Raw genomic sequence first — 23599 nt, 5'->3', positions numbered from 1 at the left:
GATGCCCTGAGACACTAGCAAAGGGGAGGAAATGTTGTTTTAGATGTAATACATTAGTGTAAAAGCGGGCATAGACATTCAGGAACATTTCTGAGGCATGATCAATAGCGTTATTTTTAATAACTGATTTTGTTACATTTCTCCAACTGTAGGAATTTTTGACTCTCATAAAGTGAGGCAACTAAATGTAGAGTTAAAATCTCACCACTAACAACAGAAGGTTAGAAAGATACACAGAATTACAGTACGCTTGTGAAAATACTGAATAGTACTGAATAGTACTGAATTCGTACTGAATAGTAGGAGTTATTAGTTCAAAGTCTCTGAGGCTTGTGGTCTCTGCTCCTGTTTGAGGTGTTCAAATGAGCCTTTGTCATTTTAGGAGTTCAGTGGTGGTGGATGCTGGTCGTTTCACTTCGACAAACTTTGAGTAGACTTAAGTGCTTTCGAAGATGAAAGACTGATGACCTTCCTTGAAAGGCAAAGTCTCCTTGTAGAGTTTAGATGGCATGTATGCAGTGTATGAAGAGTTCTGCCAAAAAGAAACTGCATTTCAGAACACGACAAATTCATTTTCCTTGGTGAGCTAAAAGGTGATTTGAATATGGGTTGGAGGTGAAAATTTAGTCAGAAAAATCTGTGTAAAACAATCAAAACATTAATTATATAAGACAAGATAGCTATAAAAACCCTTATCTTTGCAGATTCTAATTTTTGGGCAACCTACCCTGAATTAGGCACCACTCTGTGTTAGATACCTAGAACTAGGTCCAGAAAACCAGTTTGCTGTGTGTGGAGTTGCCTGAGCTATTCAATATAAAGTGCCAGCACTGAGGGACAAACAGAACTGTAAATTTATGTAAATGAATTTGACCTTAGGAGTAGACTTTGCACTAAAAGAACATCTACCATCAAAGGAACTGAAGGTCTTTTACAAGTTGTATTGCTCTGGGCTTCATGACACCCCTCTGCATTAAAATGGCATTTTTAACCTCATTTTACTAGCAAGATATAGAAGTTACTGGACTTTTACATAGACACATGGAAAATCCACAACAGCTGTAACTAGAATCTGTGTCCCTATTTTCAGTCTTATACTTCAATATCTGATCGACCATCACAACTGGTTATCGTAAGAACCTAAGTGAGTAGAATGAGAAAGCATGTTTTCAGCATTGGAAAAAAACATTCAGATTTTAAGTAAGCTGGACTCCTTCATAAGCTTCTCTTCCTAGAAGGAAATGGAACTCTTCTAAATGCTCAGATAAGCCTAGTTCCTTAGCACAGAGAGTAACTAATAAGAAAGAAGACAACAGAAAAGAGGAGTCTTTAAAAATGGCATAGCTGGGCTGCTCCTCACTGAAAGTCATGGGACACAAACTCCAACTCACAGAGCTGGTGCTGGCTCTGGTGTTCTGGAGGGGCTGTTGTCAAGTATAGGTAAAATGACATTGAAACACTCTGGAGATGCCGGCAAGTGGGTTGCTAGAGATTTTTAAACATAGTACAAAATTAACCTCAGGTCAGAGAGTTTCTACATGTACACTGTGCTATAAATTCTTTACTGCAGGTCCATTTTCCATTACTTTGAAATGTTGCGGGTTTATGTTCTGGTGGGCAGGCAGGATAGCAGACGGAAACCTGGGTTTATAAAATGGGGAGAGCATTCGCGTTACTGATTTGAAGAAAGATGATTTGCTATCCATTGTATTTTTTCCCCTCTGTCAGCCCTCTTTCCCCTTCCTCCAATGCACACACAGACACAGACAGAAACACACACACGCACTTTCCAATAGTGAGAGCTGTTCTGCAGGTGAGACCCCTGAGCCAGGGTCTGGGCTGACACTTGGTGACTGCTGCCAAGGGAGGTGGGGCTCTCCACCACGAGCTCCCTCTCTCCTTCTCCACCGACCTGAGTTAATACTGCTGCTGCTGCTGCTGCTGCTGCTGCTGCCGCTGCCACTGCTGCTGTGTTGCCAGTGCCAGCGTCTTCCCAGGATCTCTGCCGCATAATCCCAACATCTTCAGAGCATCAAGCAACTGCTGGACACTTGCAGCCCGTTCAGGAATTTCTTTCCTTTTGTTCAAGTGGCTGATTACTGTTGTTTCAAGGATAGAGTGTTTGATCTTGTCGCAGAAACACTGTAAGTATAACTTCCACTACGGCTCTTTAGCTTTGTGAAACTCATCTGTCTTGTACTGAATAGTAGGAGTTATTAGTTCAAAGTCTCTGAGGCTTATTGTGGTCTCTGCTCCTGTTTGAGGTGTTCAAATGAGCCTTTATCATTTTAATTTTTAGCTGGATTAAAACATTAAATCAAAACAACTCAAAATTTTAGTGGCTTCCCAGCTGCTGTTTTACTACTTCGTAGCTGAATTGCTAGCACATTGTTCCTGGAAATGCTAGTACCTAATGAAGTGGAAATGAGAAGAGAAACACTTTCATCACTGTGCATTTACTGAATACAGTTTTCTAATAACCCATGGAAAAGCAACCATCCTGAGAAACTTAAATGCAAATATCAAAATGCTGGGGGTGTCTATCTACTGCATGCTGAAATGTAGCTAGCTCCCTTTTAGAAGGGAATCAGATTGGTGGATATCTGTCTGTCTGTCTGTCTCATTCCTCCAAGTCTTGAAAGTGAGTTAACTATCCTGGGCAAAACACTACCGGAGCTTAAGGACCTCATATGGCTGCAGTGGTGTGGTGGTACATTCAAGTTAAAATCATCCCAGAACATTGGGGCCTCGGTGAAAGGGCCTATTAACAGCTATTCCACTTTCTGACCCAGTTTGGTATGACTCTAAACTCCATGGTGTCACCTTCACTGTATTTTCTTATAGATAGTTCACATACATAAGTTTGGAATTATCTGTGGATTATCCTCTCTTTAATTGCATCACTGGGAATTGCAGAGAGGATGTCTGGGTGTTATCACTTTGAAAACCTCAAAGACTAACTTTTCTTATTGCCAGTTCCCAAACTTATTCTGACTGGAAGAACGCTGTTGGACCGAGTTGCCCAAATCATTGTCTTGTATCTGCACAACACCTCACATCATTTCATTATTATTTTTAATATTGTTCTGAATTGGCAAAGGGATTGGAAACTGTGGGAATAAGTGTGGCACCAATTATTTGGCATAGTCATTGCAAGTCTGCATTTGATTTAGGACACTACAACTAGCAGCAGTATCTGAGAGTCTCCAGTGTCAGCTTTTTCTTCAGATTCCTTCCTGTATTCACTTCGCTTTCCTTCTTTTTCTCTCTTTTCCCCTTTATGTGTACTCTCCTCTTCCACTGTACTATACCCTGATAGAAAGGACTGAGAAAAAATTATCAATCAGATGTTTTAATAAGCTGCTGTCTAAACTTGCTCTGGGCACTTGGAATTGAATTACAGGAAAACTGCAGTTTTCCCAGATGGAATTAATGTATGATAGTGCCTATATATTCTGTAGCATTTGAAATTCTCACTGTGCCTCTTGTGTTATTATTCTTCCCATCTCCTATTCTCCAGATGGTTTTAGTATTTTGATCATTCGTATATGATAGAAAGAATTATGCCAAAAGTTTGCTTAATTTTGTAATGGAAATCAGGAAGGAATTTGTCTTTTTTTTTCCAGTCTTGCAATAGCTACCGAATGAGTTCATACCATGCCGACATTCACCCAACACTATGTAATGATTCACTCTCTTTTCATTTCCACATTTCTGACTAGGACTGTTCCATGAAAGACTGGGTATTTATAAACCTGTTATTGTTTGCAATCATTTTAAATAGAATACCACCAGGATTCTTTAAGCATCTATTAGCTATTAATTTGATTTTACTAATGGTCTAAATCCAAGAGTCGAAGGGAAGAACCCTTGAGCTCTAGGAATAGTTCTGACATAGGCTGTGACCACTTTAGTCAGGCATCAAACTTCCTGCTTCAGGTTTTTACATTCTAAGTAGCATTGACAATTTTCAGGTGCAATCCTAGCTCCATTGTTAGGATTCATTGGTTGGTATTTATTCCATGGTTTTAAAACCAATATTGTTCTGTAAGTATTAAATATTATGCAGAATCCCAAAGCATAAGTCATCTCTTGGGGGGGTATCCTTTAATGTTACATGAGAATGAATTACATAATAGCAGAAACTCATACACTTTCTTTCAGGCATCTGCTTGGAATATGGAAGTTGTATGGAGAAGAAGGTGGTATCTTCAGCTGGGCTGTATATTGATACTGAATTTGGTTTATGCCAATCTAGACTATCAAAAGGAAACCCCCGCAAGCCTGGGCCACATTGACCATCAGTGCTGGGAGGTGTCATCCCAAGGGCTGGTGGAAATGAAGAAACTCAAGGTAGCAGATACGGTCATTGCTCTCTGGGACTTCATGATGTTTCTAAAGGAATCGCCTAAGCCCAAGCACAATGAACTCTTCAATGATTTGGCCCAGAATTTCTGGGATATGTATGTAGACTGTGTCCTCTCAAGATCGCATGGAATGGGCAGAAGACAATTAATATCTCCCAAATATTTTTCCACATACTCATAGAGAACTTTAGAAGGTAACTATAATACATGATGTTAGTCTACTATGTACTGTACATTAAACTGAAGCACTGTTCCATCCTTGTCGTTGTTTGTCCAGATAATTCAGTGTTAGTCATTTACAGTTTTTGGTCTCTACTTGTCAAATGTATTTGCATCTTTCAATGGTAGCTACTTTCACAATACCTGAGTAAAAAGTAGTTGAGGTACTAAATATCTGTATTTAACAAAGTGTAAAAAACTGTAGGTATGCATGTGGGAGTGTGTGTAAATGCATGCTCCATTCTCTATTTATCACTGTGTACATATAAATGACATTACAATACTGAAAGTTTCCTAGTAAATTGGCTTCAGTCCTAACTTTGGGGAATCACCTGTATGTGAGCAGGGAAGTTCAAGTCCCCGACCACTTGAATGCTTTCCTTCCTGTTAAAATTGCTGACATGTAACATGAGTTCATAGTCACTACTAGTCAACAGTGACAAACTCTGGTCATCTTGATCTGGGATGAGTGTGAACTGAAATCATATAGGTGATTGTTTTTCTACTTTATTAACCAATCCTAGACCTGTTGGCTTCCTTCCCTCTCCCAGCCAGTCTAACATAGTAGATTTTTTTTTTCTGATGTACCCAGTCAAGAGTTTTAGGTTTCCAGACTGAATATGGAGATCATGTAATCCTAGCATTTCTAGACATATTGCTTTGAAAATAACTAGCTCTCTTTCATAATCTTTCAGAGTCAGCTTTCACCAACCCATTTTAGGCCAAAAGGGGAGAAAAATTAAGAGATCTCGGCAAGGCAAAATCAAAATGGAGCACAAAAGCACAGCGTGTACTTTCGATAATTAGGCAAACCCATTGACTGGGTTCATCCTTTTCTTCTTCTTGCTGTATAAAGTACTTAATCATTGCTAAGTTGATAAGTACTTCAAGCCCTTGTTGTCACCTTTGTTTCTCTTTCTCTCAATCTACCAAGCTGCCTTTTTCCCCGGCCATGTGTGAATGATTTTGTGTTTCGATTCAATACCTTTGTTCTCTCAGGTAAGCTGTTTGAACCAGTGTTCTATTTTTGTAGAGGCCCGTCTTTTCCAAAAATTCTTTTTTAAAAGTTAACTTTGATGGAAACCCAATATATTTTTATACATTAAGCAATGGAGACAATGTCAACCAGCACATTTTGTACAGTGTCTTGCACATACAATCAGCTTTACTTTGAACAATTGCAAAAGAGCAACACTGAATTAAAGAGAAGGATTATGCTTGCTGTGATGTCTTGTGCCATCTAAGCTTTGTATTTTATCACTGCTTAGCCGAGGCTAAATATTAATTAAAATATTTTTCTATGCAACAAGGACTGAATAATAGTCATTTTCTCATTCTTGTCCGTTAATATGTTATTTGCAAGAAACATTATTACATTACTTTACGAAGAGAACTTTCACAAAACTGCTCTTTTCTTAGGTGTTCATCCAGGTAAATTAGGAGATGCAATCTATTCCTGTCATTGCAGGCGGCACCACCGTTGCCTCATGACAAACTGGTCTGAAAGAGGGAGAGGCTGGCTTGAGTCATGCTCCCTTTATAAGATATCATTCAGCATGGGTAAGCTAATACAGGGAGGTTAACCATCTCGATAACCCATTTCTCCTGTGCACAGAAAACCTGATAACAAACTGGGACACTCAGAGCTGCTGACTGTTCTCTGCTTTACTCCTTGGCAATATAGTTTGTTCAGTGCGCACTGTGGTCTAGCCTTTTGTGAGATACCAGCTGGGTTTCATTATTGTAGAAAACAGTACTCATCATTGGAAAACAATACTCATGCATTAACAGCTCATATACCTTCTTAAGTAACAGGAAATCCATTACATACAATGCTCATATATAAAATATCCAATGCAATGCACTAAAATGCATAAAATAACAGTGCTCATAGGTTTGTAAATGTTCACCTAAGTTAAATATAACATTGAACTGATTCTTATATTTCTATAAAATAAAAATTCTATAAATAGAGTGTTTTAACTGTCACACAACCATATAAATAACTTCCCATTGTTCAGGAGTACAAAAGAAATTATTTTTCACCTACAGAAGTGCAAAATTATAGTAACTTTAAAAAGTGTTTCATATCCATTTATATTAATCTTTGAATTGAATGCTAGAGCAAGGTCTCCCATATATTTTTAAAAGCTCCATCTTTCCTATGCTGTACACCTTTGTTCTCTTTAGTTTTCTATAGGAGACAAGGGTGTTTTGCATCTTGCATAATTGACTCCAGAATGCTCAAACAAGCGATGCATGGTGGAATTGCTACACTGGAATTCATGTAGGTGTCCTAGACTATCTTCATCTATGCAATATTGAATACACATCTCATAACATGAGCTCAAGATCCAAATTTAATAGATTTGATCGATAAACATAAAAATCAATCTGGAGGAGATTTGAGAAGTTACCTGATCCTTCCCAGTACCCCAGTGATGGAGATGCCAGCACCTCAATCATGTGCAATGCAGAACTATCTTTACTGTTGAAACATTTGTTTCCTAACATCTATCCCGAACCTACACTGATGCTCCTTACCTGTTGTGCAATCTGCAAGACAAAAGAATCATTCCTGCCTGTCCCCCTTCATACTGGTCACCTTTGCGGCTGGTGGATTCTCAGGAAAAGACCTTTTGTGTGTGCGTGTATGTGTGTGAGTTTGTAATGCGATGGAGGCTGAAGAGAACAGTATCAGTCACCTGCCAGCAACATCGGAGTGCATGTAACCAGAGGACAGTGCACGCACGGGAGGAGTGCTGTGGGGCTCACTCTGCTCCTGATTCAAAATTGTTACAGAAGCATCAATGTAAACTGATTTCCACTTAAAAGATCCTATTATATCCATACAGTGGCTACACTGTACTGTTGTAGCTTTTGCTCAGAAATTGGAAGGACTTACATGCATATATTTGGAAAAAAATTGACCAGTGCCTTACCGTTAGCAATAATGTGTCACCCACACGTTTGCATGTATGCAAACATATATTAAAAAAACATTGTAAGTGCCACAGCATAGCCTTCATTCTTCTAGCCAAGTATTTTTTTTTTAATGGTGAAAGACAATGGAGCATACTTTCTTGAGGCCCCAGCATTTAGATATATTTTCATATTGTCTATGACACCTATAAAGCAGGATAACAGATGAAGAGTTGAGTCAAAGCAATACAAATATAACTGAGCAATCTTTCCCTGACACACAGGACTTCAGTTAGTAAAGCTCTATATACTTTAGCTTATCTTTCTTGCATTCAGAAAACACACAGAGGCTCCTTTAATAAAACATCCTTAAATGTTATGCAGATGAATTTGGGAAAAAAGTCATAACAAAGCCAGGTTATACTTAAAAATTATCAACTAGCAAAGCGCAAGCATAAAAATGAAATTAAATTAGCTTAGCTTAATTTAATTTCTCTAATGTTAAGTAATAGATGGCTGTCTTACTTTCTAATGTAATGTTTAACAAACCTGTCCATGAACAAAGCAGCCATATGAGATGGAAACTGAACATGGGGAGATGTTTCCAAAGTTTAAGTGCCATTTCATATGGCTGCTTTGTTTTATGCCGTTATTTCCTTTGGATTCTTTTTATAGAAATTAAGTAGACAATTCTTGAACAAAAATCTCTGCCTTCACTTTTAATCCGAGCACTGCTATGTCTTACAGGAACAAACAGCTTGTGAAGAAACACAAATACACATGCACCCTATCCCTCTTACAGGGAAGTAAAAAATGGAGTTCAAAACTAAGTTCTACATGATTACCTCAAATTTATTTTCATTTTTTACATCTGCATTCAACAAAATGAAAGCTTGAACTTCTTTCAAAAGGCTGCTTATATGCATCAACGACAGACTACATACAACAACTTGTATGTCACAAAACACCTTGCAATGTCACTGCAGTTTATGCCATACTGCTGGAGAGTAACTAATTTTAAAATGAGATAATGGCCTCAGGAAAGCTTGCTCTATCAATGCATCTCTCACCAAATTCTGGCTATGCCCTAGCTGGGGAACAAGACAACAGCTTAGAAACAGTCGTCTACAGAAAAGGGCTGCTGCTGTCAGGCCTTTGTTGGTATTCTAGAGGTGCTAGGGTGGAATAGGTAGAGTTTTTGTCAAAGACAAAATGGGCAATAACCCATGAAATAATTAGACCAGTATGATTAGTTAAAGAGTTGTGAGAAATCCATGAAGAGCAGGATATTTCAGCAGGTCTCCACAATAGGCTCACAGAAACTGTTAGCACAAACCAGCTTCTTAGTGAGCCTTTAGCTGAAAACTGAGAGAACAGAATCGAGAAATCCTGATGCTAAAGGCAGCAGTTCAAGAAACAAAATGGACCTGGAAAAGCACTGCACAGATACAGTATCCAAAAGAACGCAAACTGAATGTATTTATGTGAAGGTTTGTCAGCCTGCTCAAAGAAAGGGATACCTGAACTACAATGTGCAGAGCGTGTTACTTCTGTCAGCAAAACAGGGAAATCTAAATAGACTTACCAATAGTGGATCAGGGTAACCTGATACTAGCACACAAAATTATCAGACTCAACATACCTTTGTACCATACTGTGTGAAATATTTTATTAATAAACCATCACCATGTTTACATTAGTGTAAGACAAAAAAATAATTTTACTCTTAAGAGCATCTATGCAATTTATTAAAGCATTACAAATAGATTATATCTTGTACCTGAAATACACATCATGTTAACTAAAAAATTAAAAGCAGTGTTCAGAATAATATTTATTTTACAAATATTGAATTTTTCTTGAATGAGTCCAACATTTTAACTCTTTTGATCTTTTTTAAAGCTCCTCCATGAACAGAGAGCTTTCTAAGAGCAAGGTCTGTATCAGCCAGTGGCCCTCCAACTAATTGAGGAGGTGTACTTTCTACAGTTACTAAGCGACCAGATCCAATCTGAAAAACAAAACAAATCCATTGCCTGACATTCATGTTAGTATTTAAAATACGATGAGAGTTAAATCATGAGCTGGTCTCTTGAAAATATTTTTCAGTGGGTGGAGATGCATGCTGAGGTTACCTAGGTCCACTCAAACTACTAAAATAACAAATTGTTCCCATCAATGAAAAAGAAAAGAGCGTTTTTCTGGAAGGTACATTTATGCACTTTTCTTTTAGGTCTTCATGTCTGATCTTACGAATAGATGAAAAGAAAACCAAGCCTTTATTACCAAGAAGTTTGCTGTTCAATGTATTCTGTTATTGGGATTTGCATGTAATATCATTCACAGTTCTTGTTCCCAGATTTTGATTATACCTTAGCACTTGAAGAGAGAGAGAGCGACCAAGCGAGAGAGAGATGCACATGTGTGTGTGCAAGCTGCTTCTCTCAGTCTGCAATTGCCTATACCCACTGCTCCAGGAAAACTGTAAGACTCCAAGACTGAAAGAGATACACACTTTTCAGTCTCATCATTACTATTCTTTATACTGAATATGTTCAGGCCTTTGAATAAAAACCCTTGAATGACACCTCTTTCTTCTAACCATCTGCTAAAACAAACTGCAACTCTCTGAGTGCATGTGGCTTGTGTTCGATTACATGATCTTGATTCGTTGGCAACAAGCATCTTAGCTACTGAAAATGTTTAGTAGAGACAGAAAGACAACTGATCCATAAAAAAAAATGCCAGCAATAGCTGTCATTTGTAATTCTTCCAAGGAAGGTAGCTATAGAATATTATCTGATGTTGCCGATGACTTCATTTTCTTAATACACTCCTCCAAAATGGACTAACCTCTTCCTTGTTTCTGTCTAAAGCTATTGAAACACTGATTACAGAACTGTGAGGATACTTTCTTGTTAAACACTTTCCCTCCAAAGAAGTGAATAGTCTTGGCTTGAGGACCAAGTCTCTAACATAAAATCCAACTACATATTTCTCTCTCCTAAGTTTCCAGAATACTGGTGTTTGCATCTAAACTTTTCAGATTCTTCCTGTAAAATGTCTGATGAACAGTCATACTGACACATCCATGCAAATAAATCTTTTTTGTGTCCTACTTCATCTTACAGTCACAGATGTGCCCTTTCATATGTGTTCATATAAGTTTAGAGCAAAGATAATTTTCCTGCTCCAGCACTCTGAAATCATCTCCTTTCTTTATATTAAACTCATCCTTTCTTCATCACATCAAACATGAACTGCCTCTTTTTTTGTACAGGATGCAGCCAACTTACTTGTCATTACTCACTCATGCTCCAGAGCCCACAATAATAGCCCCTCTTCCCTTTGTTAAAGTTTGAAAACAAGTACTTCATGTTCTTTCCTCGTTGCTTCCCCTCACATGTAGGATTAACTCCTTATAAGCCACCACCAACCTACCCCTCTCCTTAAAATGCTCCACAGCTGTGACACTTACACAGAAAACACCCAGCTAGCTCAAAAGCAATTACTGACTGGAAAGGCGATTCTGCCTTGTCTTACCCCAGCTTGTCAAAACTCAACATCCAGATACACTGTTATACCCCAGCAAGATCTTGACAATGGCTTGTATGTTTTCATGCTTACATTAAGAGATACAAATGAGAAAAAAAAAATTCCTGACGATGTAATGGATAGCTTATCTGCAGTCAGGCAACTGGAAAGGACACCTTTACTGACTGGACTAGGGATTACATAGATTTACCCAACACTAAATGAAAAATGTCTTGATCTCAGCAGGCTTTTCAAGAAAGGCCTTCCTGTTAGAGGTCCTTGTCAAGTAACATAGGGATCACCTTGCTCACACTTACTTTCAGATCTGATTCTCTCTCTGACCAACTGCCTGTTGTCAGGGTATGTCAGAAGGGGGAAGTGGTGCTTTGCCGTTATACTGGATGGAGCCTTGTGCATATATCTAAAAATAACATGGAGGCAACTACTCTATCAAGAGTTTTTGCAGCACCTTTTCATGGTCTTTGTAGGCTTAATTAGTAAGATATACAGTGATATAAAAGACTTTTTGTTAGTGCCTTTTCCTGAAGACACTGTTTCTCTTCATCCCTAAAGAACTTTCAGCTACAGGAGATAAAGATTCTCTTTTACATGCTTGGAGTTTGTCAGCATAAAAATTAAAAGAAAGAGTAAGGAGCAGCACATATACAAGCAGAATAAACCCTAAACCACTTATATATTAATGAAAATAAATCAGAGTTATTTGGGATTACTTACTGTTGTACCAAGGCCTTTAATATCAGTAGAATGGACTGCTACATTTTGAGACTTTGATTTAGATCTGGAAGTCTCTATTGATTTTTCCTGAAGCCTTTTTGCTTTCTAAAAAAAGTTGAAAAAAACCCCACAAATTATTTTAATCACAATGAATTCTTTCATTTGCACCTGTTAGAAAAAGTACAAATAATATAACAAAATAAGGAGGTATCATTTCTGCTGACCTTTAACAGTAAATACCACTATCAAGGATATCATGAGTAGCAGATTCATCCCAAATTGAATAAGTCTATGTACCTACAACAACAAGTTATGTATCAGATAACAGTGGCCTGGTACATCATTTCGTTAAGATGAGGAAATATGATTTCTACACATAGAATCATAGCTTAATTTAGATTGAAAAGAACCTCTGATCATCTGCCTTGTTCAGATACGGTGGGACTGTGCCCTGGTTGTTGAGGGTGCTGCCTGTACTGGGGTTGCCCTTGACTCATGGCTCATTTCTTCCAGTGGAGCCACCGTGAACTTGCTGCTCCTCCTGAGCATTCCTCAAGCTCACCAAAACCAGCTCTCTCAGCCTCTTCTTGTATGTCATGTGTCCCAGCCCCCTAACCGTTTTAGTGGTCATCTGCTGCACTCCCTCCCTCTGGTTTGTGTGTCTCTTGCACCAGGGGCCTGAAAACAGAATAAGCATACATGGCTTCTCAAGTGCCAGAAAGGAATAATCACTTCCATTCTTTCTAAATCAGCCTGGTATGCTGTTAGCTTTCATCACCACAAGAGTATACTGTTGACTCATGCTCAACTCATCATCTCCCAGGATCCCCAGAGCTGCTACACAACCAGTCAGTCCCCAGCCTGTAATGATGCATGGCAATGTTATTCCATCCCAGGTGCAAGACTTCTCATTTTCCTTTCAAATTCATGAGGTTTTTGTCAGCCCATTCCTCCAACTCCTCAAGGTCCTTCTGAATGGCAGCCCTAACTGCCAACGTATGGTTTGCTTCCTCCAGTTTGGTGTCACCCAAGAACTTGATGAGCATGCCTTGTGATCCACTACCCAGGTCATTAATGAAGTTGTTAAAGAGTATCAACCCTATTACTAACCTTAGGAACATCGCCCATAACTGGCTGCCAAGTAAGCTTTAACCACTGACCACTGTCCTTTGAGCCTAACAGTCCATAGCAGTCCATCCAGTCCTAGCAGCCCATCCAGATTTTCATCTAACTTTCATCTAACTAGTCCATTTCTCCCCAATTTGGCTACAAGGATGCTGCACAGGACTGGGTTGAAAATCTTACTAAAGTTAAGGTAAATGACATCCACTGCTCTCCCCTCCTCCACAGAGCTAATAATTTTATCATAGAAAGCAACCACGTTGGCTGGGCATGATTTGTCCTTGGTAAATCCATGCCAGCTGTTCCCAATCACCTTCTTGTCCTTCATGTGCTTAGAACAGTTTCCAGGAGGATGTGCTCCATAATCTTTCCAAGGACTGAATTGACACTAACCAGCCAGTAGTTCCCAAAATCTTTTTTTCTGGCCCTTTCTGATTTCTAATTCTAGCATAGATCTTTACTACAGGCCATGGAGGTGCTCTTATATTACAAAAATTATTCTGCTTTGCATGTCCTTTGGGAAATGAAGAAAAATTAAATTCACCTGCAGAACATTTCTTTAAGTTTGAGTTTATTCTTTCCCTAACTTATGCTAATTGTGTAATGTCTAACATTCTAATATTTTTATGATATTTTGGAAACACGTAACTATGGCTAAAAGAAACTCCCTTCATCATAAAATATTTCCCATGTTGAAAGATGTCTGCTGTACTAAAAATGGCGATGAAGTATTAGGAAAAATAAAGAAAAGTGAAAATGACCATCTTTTCAGTTTCAACTGTCTCAGGACAACCACATTTTCATATATCTAATTTTAAGAGCATAAAGAACGTCAATCTCCAAGTTGTCACCTTAAACAGAAGAGTGGAAGACTCAAAGATTGCATAGCTTTGCCAATATATCCTATAGTTTACTCTACTATGTTTGTGTGAATATAAAATCTAATGTAGCTTCTATTTGAATATCCTCCTAATTTAGAAATGTGTTTGGAACTTCCCATTTCTTATAACTACACTGTGAACGTTAATTTTTCTTCATCACTCAAATTTCTTACCTTCAGTGCCTCATAGTTCGATGTCCGAGTCAAGAAGTTTTCCCAAGATTTATTTACCATTTCCCTCTGCTTATGCATAGTGTGAATCTGTAATGTGAAAGAGATTTAGGAAATATAACACATTCCTATTCTTATTAGCTTTCCTGAATTCCTTCCTTTTGCTGTTTGGACAGTACATTGAACTCTGCCCTTTTAGTTCATCTCTCTCACCTGAGATTGAATGAAAATGCTGTAGTGATGCATTTGTTCTTTAAAACCTTCAGTTATGCACTGCCTTTAAAAACAAACTAATTGCAAACTAATTTTCCCTTCGTCCAACACAGATGTTGAAATAGCCCCTGCTCTTTCAGGAATATTTCCGGTATATGCTCACTCTCAAGTGCTGAATCACATAGATGGAATCAGTTCTCGTGACGAAAGTGCATATGTATGACAAGTCCCCCAAAACACTAGCGTAGGATTTTAGACAATTGGACCAACTGATCTTATTTCTTAGAATGAGGCAGAGGATGAGACAGTACATGTGTGAACATGCCAAATCCTTGCCTTATAACCGAAGCTAGACAATGCCTATACCCCACTCATTCTCAGCATGCTGGGAAGCACAAAGCCCTGGTTTCTGAAATAATGAAGCTTTGTGAATATTCAGCCAGGAGAGCTTAACTGGAATTAAAAGAGAGACTTATGTTTCATTTTAAGAAACAGATCTAGTGGCAATGGTTACTTTAAGTTCTCATCTGCTACAGATGAAACACATGTGCCACTTCTATCATAACACAGTGATCACTTGTCATTGTACCACTGCTGATGCTTCATTGATTATACTGCTTCCTTTATTATGCTGCTTCATTTTTTTCATGCTACTCTCTAAATATTGGCAAAATTATACAAATTGAGAGAACAAAGGTTAACTTAATTTTTAAAATTACACTGTTACTGCTGAAACAGATTAAAAATATCTTAAAATAATACACATATATGGGAATCCAAACAAGATATAATAAGAAAATCTTTATATAAACTGACAAAATAATTCACACAGGCTTTGTATAAAGTTCTTTGTTTTACCTTTGTATAAGCTTTTTCCTCCTCTTGGAGTTCTTGATGCTGTTGACTTTCAAGCATTTCAGTCTGGAGAGCAGCAACCATTCCTCCAACATCTTCTGATACCTCTGAAATAACTTTTAAGGCTTCCTCATCTGAACTAACAGGCCTGAATTCTTCTTTTAATTCTGCACACAGTTCACTCCAAACCTCTCCAATCTGTGTGAAACACGCAGCACACTATTTGATATTTAGCTCTTATTTCTATTCCAGTTATTCAAAATCTCATTCCTTATTGTTGTTTTGTTTCCCAGAATTGTAATGCAAGGTTAGACTTCAGTAACACTATGACAGATTCATTCACAGTTATCCTCCCTAAGCTCTTCAAGCTTGCCTCCCTCTGCAAAGGAGTAACAGGAATGCCAATAAGTATGGAAACTCAGAAGAAAAACAGACAGATGCCATATTACAGGAGCAAAATGTTGTGTTTTACTGGCTTCTTCTATAAAGTCTCAAATTGTGTGTGTTATCAGAGCAAACTGTAACAAGAGGCAAAAATGGAACTTGGAACTATCAACTAAAGATCCAATTAAGCTCTTGCAGACTTTGTTCCTAAGCAAAAGATTAGCACAAACTGAAGCATATTTTGAGTAGGATGGCCCCTGCAAAGCCTGTTACCCTCTTCGTATTTCTTGTAGCCACAGCAGTATAACTCCAAGTTTTGATGGTATGGATGGATAGTGCAATGTGGGCACAAAGAGAAGGCATGGAAAGAACCTTTATCAAAATATGTATTTAATGCCATTTTTAATACGCCCCAAATACATAATCTGGCCTGCTACACAAAGAGGCAGCCTTGTTCTCCAGCCCTTTCCCAGTTGCTTACCCCTATCCTTGCATATTCCTGTTTCTTGAGCTGGCAAACATAAAATCTTCCCCAAGTTATTTTTAACTGGCATTGGTTTCTGGTCGGATTGACTACCCAGTCACGGCCACTTGTAGCGGTACAAAGGAAGAGTCTGGGGAGCACTGGAACAACGGAGGTGGGATATTTCTTTTGATGGTAACTCTGGCTCATATTCCCTGTGAAACTATGGGTGACTTGATTAGCTATTGAAGGGTTATGTTTGTTGTATCCTGAGAGGTATATGCTGTTTTTGCAAACACAGATACAGGAGTAGTATTTTTTCCACAATACTCACTTTAAAGTCAAGATAACGACGTATGATAGCAAGTGTGACAAAATCCTTAGCAGATAAGCCACGTAAATTTTCAAAACCTAAAAGAACATAAATCATCTCAGTATTAACAGCATAATCTATTTATCTTAAAATATAACAGTCTAAACCAGACACCATCTTATTTGTCACATAATCGCAGGAAAAGGCTTCATTATATGCACACAAGTCAGTCACTCTAATCCTGAGCAGGGTTTTGGTAATAAAGTAACTATTTTCTCTGTAATAAATTCACTCTACTCTAATTCTTTGAGTGGCTCCAGTGAACTTCCAATCACTGGTAAAGCCAGGACAGTACTGCATTTGCTATGCTTTTGAGAGTTTGTTCTTCCAGTTAAAGCAGACAAACAGTTAAGTCCACAAGTCACTGTTCTAAAAGAAGCAATTTAGCACAAACATACTTTGCTTTAGCTGCAAAGTAGCCAACAGGAGAACTGTATTACAGGGTCTCCAGTACTTTGTTTCAAGGCTGCATAATGAGGGTCTCCTTCATCTCACAGACCTGCATGCCTTGAGCATGATGACTCTTATGTTTTAAAAAATATTTCTGCTAAGTGCATAAAAGAATAAGGAAGAGAAGTACAGTTGCTGGGACTCTGCTTCACTTTGTGCATGCTGAATGTCAATTACACTCAAAAATTTTTGTGAACTATATCTATAAAGTATATCCAATCTCACTACAGATTTCATTATACCACCTGTGTGGTAACCAGAAATGTAGCACATATTTATTAGAGTACGATTACATCATGTTTTGAAGTTAAGAAATGCCATAAATACAGGTAGACTAATGCTGACTTCACTAAAGACTATAAAAATCTTTCCTTTTTTTATTATCCACTTCCATGTCATTTCAGTACATCACAGCAGACATCATAATGTTTATAAGTATATGGAAGTACATGTGAAAACAGGAGAAAGCTGGAACATAAGCTCATGCCTTTTTGCTTCAAAATTAAGTAAGGAATTCAGCTGTGATCCAACATTTAACATGATTAACTCTAATGTAAGAACCTGGGCTACAACAGAGGAAGAACTGGCTATAGTTTATTAGAGAAATTAAAGATGTTTTCAAATCAGTTGGGACTGAGGAAATCCATCCCAGGGTACTCAGGGAACTGGTTGAAGCAATCTCAGAAGTATTACTGATCATCTTTGAACCTGTAGGGGACAGACTGGAAAAGAGCAAACACAATGCATATTTTTTTAGAAGAAGAAAAGGAGGAGCCAGAGAATACTGGTTAAGTTCATTCTTAGAAAAGACCTAAACACATAATTAAACAAACAATGTTTATGCAGCTAAATGGCTTCAGTGAAAACATTAATAGCCAACATGAATAATTAAAAACAAACCAGGTCAATTAATCAAATTTTTGTCTACAGCTAGATAAGAAGCCTTATGAATGTTGAGAGTTTATCATTATTTTGACTTCAGTTTAGGTTTTTAATTGAGGGTGTAATGCATATTCATATTCAGTGTGCAAATAACAAATTAAGAAGGACTGCAGCATATCAAAGGAAAAGACTGGAATGCAAATTAATCTTGCCAATTTGAAAAACTATCTAAAAATACAAGATGTAGTTCAGTAAGGACAAATACAGAAGTAGGAGTAGTAATATGTACAAATCCAGGGTGGTACATTACTGGGGGTTGTACAAGATCACAAATCAAATGAGTAAACAATATCATGCCATTGGGAATCTACCAATCATTAATATTAACATCAGAACTGTTATTTACAAGACAAATTGAGTGATATAGTTCTATTGGCTGTGGTGGGGCATCAGCTGGAGTATTTTGTTCAGTTTGGGGATGCTACAGCTTAGGAAGAATGTGAACCAATTGGAAAGACACAAGAAAAAATAAAAAACCAAAATCAATGAGAATGATCAGAGGTTATTCTGGAAAATGAGATTTGTGAGTAAAAGTTGTGAAAATTAGGACATCTTAATCCAGAGAAGACAGGTTGAGATGAAATATAAGAGTGTTCAAATATGTGTAAAGTAGGTTTTGCGAGTGGGAAAGCAAATTACAGCAAATTTCAAGCAAATTTTAGGTTTGAATCTAGAAAAATCTTCCTTATGATAAGGACAGTGAAGCATTGAGGAGGTCATAAAATCCTCATCAACAGACGCTTTTAAGAACAGGATGAACAAGCATCTGTTAATAACAAAATGTTGACCACGTACCTCAAGTTTGGATTAATGACAAGTATGACACTGAGGAAGCAATTCATTTGTCTTACCTAGTTTGCATAATAATGAATACAGTTTTGCCCTTATATTTTCTGAAATCTCTACGATGGCAAAGCTGGGACAGTTGGCAGGCATGGGGATGACCTCTTGCTGTTTCTGGAAGCTGCTAACTAGAGGTGTCTTCATGTCTAATGATTGCAAAACACAAAATAAGATTAGAAGAAGAAGGAAGAGGTATTATGTCCCCAAAGTTACTAAACGTGGAGGAAAAGCTATCTGTGTAAATAAAGCATAAGGAGCACGCTGCTGCTGAAGTGTCCTTTTCCAGGATGTCTTCTGTGAAAGTAGTCAGTTCCATTTTACTTTTTGTGCACTAATGTGAATCATTTCCATAGTTTGGGCAGGAATTCAAGAATAATTTGGGCAAGGAAATACTAATCACCATGACTAAAGATTTGTGATACCATAACATTCCCCTTGCTTCTTTTTACAAAGTATATAAAAGCAAAATGCCATTTGTGGGGAAGCTCTCCAGAAAATACCTGTAAGTAAAATTATAATTGTGATGAAGGAAAATTCTGTTAAGAAACACAACTCATGTATGCATGAAAAATTAAATAGCTTAATTGTCCACCATTAAAAAGGTAGTTCAGGACATTAGTCACAGTTTATTGTCCAGCTAACGCAGAAAATGCCATCTAGTGGCAAGACTAACAAAACACCTTATATGGATATATAGGGATTTGGTCAGAAGTATAGCATAACACCGTAACTATCGTAATTTACTTTCATCAAGATTCAGCTGGCAAAAGCAGACACTGTATTCTGTTTTGCTTTATTCAGTGGAACTACTTACAAGCAGTTTCACATTTATCATAAAGCTTACCAACAATCCTTCCATATTGATCACGTCTGACTCCTAGCTCCAACTCCTCTTGTCTCCATAACTGTATTAGAAGGTTAGCTGCTGTTTGATCCTTCTCTCCACGCCAGGTGTTGATGTGAGAAGTGGTTTTAGGGTTGTCACAAAATTCAACCAGAATTCCAAGAATTATATTGCACAAGTTCTTTTGCTTTAACTTAGTGAAGGAAAAAGGAAAAAAAAAAATAAGTTGCCCATATCACAGTGAAAGTTTTCAAAAGAAAGTAAGAAAAATCCTGTAATATTAAATCAATTAATTACAAGCTTTTCATCACAACTATTTGCACAAAACTGATGTATAAACTTGTAAATCTCTCAAGTTTCTGCAATCTTGGCATGCAAAGTTTGATAAATCAAGGGAGGGGAACAAGTATATGATCATATACGATACAAATACCTGTGTCTGGAGCTACAAAATAGCTTTTGGTACATGTGCCTCCAGGCTAACATGCTGGAGAACTGAAGTTTCTGGGGAATGTACTACTACCAAGATATTTTTTATAAAAAAGAAACTCAAAAGGCAGTGGCTGAGCAGTACCAGAGAGCATCTGTTCTGTTTTGTGACCTGATCTGTTAGAAGCAGATGAGGGTAGGAGAGAGTCTGCAGCTTTGCACTGCAAAGGCTTCAGAGGCTGGCAGCATGGCTGGCAAGAATAATGGGGGAATGGGACACGCAAGGAACGTGCTTCATGAGAGGTGAACGCCTGTGCCAGCCATATATCCAAGAACCATAAAAGTTGCTATACATCCTAGATACATGTACAAGTAACTTCTTAAACATCAGGTCTTGTAAAGTCTTGAAGTATATACTAGCTCTGTTCTTACTGACTTCCATGTGAAGAACTTGGGTGCTTTTCTGAACAGAGTTGTTATCCTAAGTGAAAGTATGGTTTGAATTTTCTATTAAAAAACCCTATTTTTAAAATTAATTTAAAACTACATCTACCGAATATTTGTTTTAAAAGAAAGATACATGGAAAATCTGTCAAATCATTTCTGAGCTCTGTGGTTACCTTCCTATTTCAGAGAATTACAGACATTTGCCTTCATGTTATTACTGTAATAATTCTAAGAGATACCATGACAAAAAAATTAGCAATTTTCCATGCTTGTTGTACTGCTGTTTTATTCTATAACAATAATAAAAATACCTACTGCCAACAGATCCAGGAGGAGGAAAATGCCCTGTTTTTCAAGAAAAGACTCCTCTGCAATGTAACATCCAATCACACAGGACCTTAAATAGAAATAATTTCAGTGTTTAGAACCACTTTTACGCTTTAAAACACTTTAGAAACATCTCATTTATTTTACGGAGTTGCATTAAAAATATTTGGTATGCACTATGCTTAATACCTCTAGGGAGTGGAAAAATTATATTTCACATGCCTGTATCTGTGCATTTACAACTACCTTTTACATTTACACTGTATAACTAAATATACCCCACCTGACTGCTCTTTCTTGTCCCACGGCTGGTACCTTCCTTGTGGCAATCCAAGAAACTGGACAGGTTCACAATGAATTGGATTAGAATTCAATCTAATTCAATTTAACTCAGATCAGATTACTAACTAAGTAAAACAGGCTAGTATTTAGCTAGATCATGTGTCCCAGATCCAATTCATTGCAGAGCTGCATGAGTATTTCTGCCAGCAGAATGGAGGGGGTGAGACATGGAAAACTGCTTGTTTTGGCAACAGTGCTGGCTTCTCCCAGCTTATAATGATTGTTAAAATCTGCATTCATGACACTTTTTCTTCCTTCTCTTACTTCCTCACTTCATGATCCGGTCTGGAATGGATCTCCTGCATTGCTGAGCCCAATTTTTTTCTCCTAGACAAACATATCATTTAGCTTTTTGTGTGTTTAACAAGTTCTGTCTTAAAACAAGCTAATTTTTGTCACCATATGTATTGGTGTTCTAAACATCTCATTTGTGATAAAAATCTTGTTTTAATTTCTAGCTAAATATACAACTAGTTTGTACACACCTTTCTTATGCTTATATAGTTTTTAGCTGCTAACAGTGTATCTTCTCCTTGTATTTACTCCTCTAAAGTTATTTACAGACTCTAACCATGCACCCCTCCTCTAGGAACCTTTAACTAACTCTGTACTGAAGCATTGGGGGGGTCACTCTTCTGCCTGCTGTGTGGGGAGTTACCCTGTCTTACTGAGCCCTATCTAGAACAGAATACATGCAAAATATTCCATTTATAATTTGTTAACTAGACAAACTGTAAAATGGATTTTTCCACATTTTAAACAGAAGAGTTTATATGTGCAGAGAAAAGACCATAGTGTTGCAGACCTAAAATATAAGAGCTCCGATTTTTAAGAGTTACTGTTGCTAAAATACTTCTTTACTAACCACAAGCAGTCCAGTGCACTGAAAAGGAGTCGACTGTGGCCTAATCCACTAAATAATTTATTCGGATCCATCTGCATGAACGGGATAAGCATATCCACTCCTTCATAGCCAAAGAGTTCCTGTTAAATGGACATTAAATAAAGTAATATTTTTCTTAAATAATATTTACTAAATAACTACATATAATAAAATCCAAAGGAAATTGAAAATTAGAAATATTTGTATTGTAATAGTTCTGCCCCACTCATTACAGTACGGTATATGCCTTATGCTATACGTAAGAAAAAGAGATTCTCAGTTCCTCCTATCTGATAACGCCATTCCTCAGCACATTTTTACGTCTTCATTTTTAAAACTATGTAAACTAACAAATAGGTGAGACACTGGCTAATGGAGTTCTGAATGATTTTGTATTTTAACTGTCACTGTCACACAAACCAGTTACCAGTCCTGACTTGTGCGTGAGGAACTGCAATGGACATCTGCCTTTCAAGAAAAAAAATGAAGTATCATTTAAATGAAAATGTACCACATCACTGTGACATTTTCTGTGCAGTATGAGGTAGAAAGATACAAACCTTTCTGTGGAGATCATTTTCACAGACAATAGACAGGATAAATAATATATCAGCCTGGATCTCCAACAGAATGGCATCTTCTTTTTCTTTAGATCTGTTTGCTGCATACTTTAGGATATCTGTAGAAGAATATATTTTATACATATGAATGTTCTGTATGCAAGTTTATGTAAGTTCTATTATAGCACCTGATTTAAAAAAAAAACAAATGTACAAGAGATTTCTAAGGGAATCTACTAATGCTATTCAGTTTTATCTCGTGTGTGTTACAATAGCTTACAGAAGTGCAGCCCTCTGATGCTGTAGTTTCATGGACCTTGCCCTTGGTGGCAGAGGTAAAGACAGCAGCTTGCACTGACTTTTGCTAGCTCTTTCAGCCCCTTGTTCCTTCCTCCATGCTGCCTCTTGCATTGTGCCAGTGCAACTGGTAACTGATATGGATTAAACAACCCTTAGAAAAAGGCAAAGAACTCCCTGACCTTCTCTACCATACAGCCTCACAAACATCTGTACTGACAGTGGAAATGTGGGAGAGAGATAAAATGCCACCACTGCTGAGGGGATCAGCCTTGCAATCACTATCTGAAAGAGGATATTCAGACAAAGAGCTCTCCTGGAGTAAGAAAAGTTGCCTCAATCTGATATGTAGTGTACAGTGTAAATTTTGCTTTCGCTAAAATCTGAAAGTTTTCATGGAGTTTTCACCAGAGATCTGCTTTCAACTGGGAACATACAATTTTTTATTTCTGGGCTTTCCATTATAACGTACTCTTTGAAATCTGAATGACCTTACCTTTTTATTACTTCAAATATGATTTTTTTCAGAGAAGTGAAAACTTTTTATTATTGTAAGAAAAGAACCTAACATGTATCAGCACTCAAAACAACCTGTAATAGTACATATAAGTTACTGAACAAGAAAATGATCTAAATGACTTACAAGAACAATGGTTGAACAGTTTTACTCTGGTTTTATTCTTCATAATGCTACTCTCATTAAATTCTCTGTCTCTAATTCCCTTCTATTCTAAAGAGGAGTTGGGGAAAGTGATATTGTAGTAGACAGGTACAACAAGACTATTCCTTATGGCTGAAGTTCCCAGGGGCTAACACAATGAAAATAAGGTGTAACAAATATCAAGTAAAATAAGAGAGTGTAGGAACAGCTTTCACTCTGAAGTTATGTATCTAGACTTTTAGAGCTGTCTGCTTTGCTTAACTACTTCAATTCTGTATGTTAAAGTGTCATGATATTAAAAATCTGATCAATATATTAATTGTTTTAGCTTCTTTC

At 37.4% G+C, this 23599-nt stretch overlaps 1 protein-coding gene across 7 annotated transcripts in view; it reads right to left on the bottom strand.

The window, feature by feature from the left end:
- Positions 1–266: 266 nt before the first annotated feature.
- The window catches only part of CFAP69 (cilia and flagella associated protein 69), a 39658-nt gene continuing 16325 nt past the window's right edge, over positions 267–23599 (bottom strand). For 5 of the 7 annotated variants that reach the window (XM_064506040.1, XM_064506043.1, XM_026098772.2 and 2 more), the window contains 10 exons: positions 22306–22424; positions 21728–21846; positions 20509–20590; positions 19318–19510; positions 18482–18619; positions 16200–16276; positions 15022–15216; positions 13954–14040; positions 11778–11882; positions 9161–9519 (listed from right to left, as the gene is read on the bottom strand). In XM_064506040.1, coding sequence (XP_064362110.1) covers positions 9343–9519; positions 11778–11882; positions 13954–14040; positions 15022–15216; positions 16200–16276; positions 18482–18619; positions 19318–19510; positions 20509–20590; positions 21728–21846; positions 22306–22424 — 1292 coding nt within the window. In that variant the 3' untranslated portion in view covers positions 9161–9342. Of the gene's footprint in view, positions 2411–9160; positions 9520–11777; positions 11883–11917; positions 12456–13953; positions 14041–15021; positions 15217–16199; positions 16277–18481; positions 18620–19317; positions 19511–20508; positions 20591–21727; positions 21847–22305; positions 22425–23599 lie in introns of those variants that run through there. The other 2 variants (XM_064506041.1, XM_064506042.1) reach the window with 2 other exon arrangements.

This window comes from Dromaius novaehollandiae, chromosome 2 (assembly GCF_036370855.1).
Source record: "Dromaius novaehollandiae isolate bDroNov1 chromosome 2, bDroNov1.hap1, whole genome shotgun sequence".
Classification (NCBI taxonomy): Eukaryota; Metazoa; Chordata; class Aves; order Casuariiformes; family Dromaiidae; genus Dromaius; species Dromaius novaehollandiae.
Note: the sequence above shows the minus strand (reverse complement) of the source record. Positions and strands in the feature narration are given on the sequence as shown.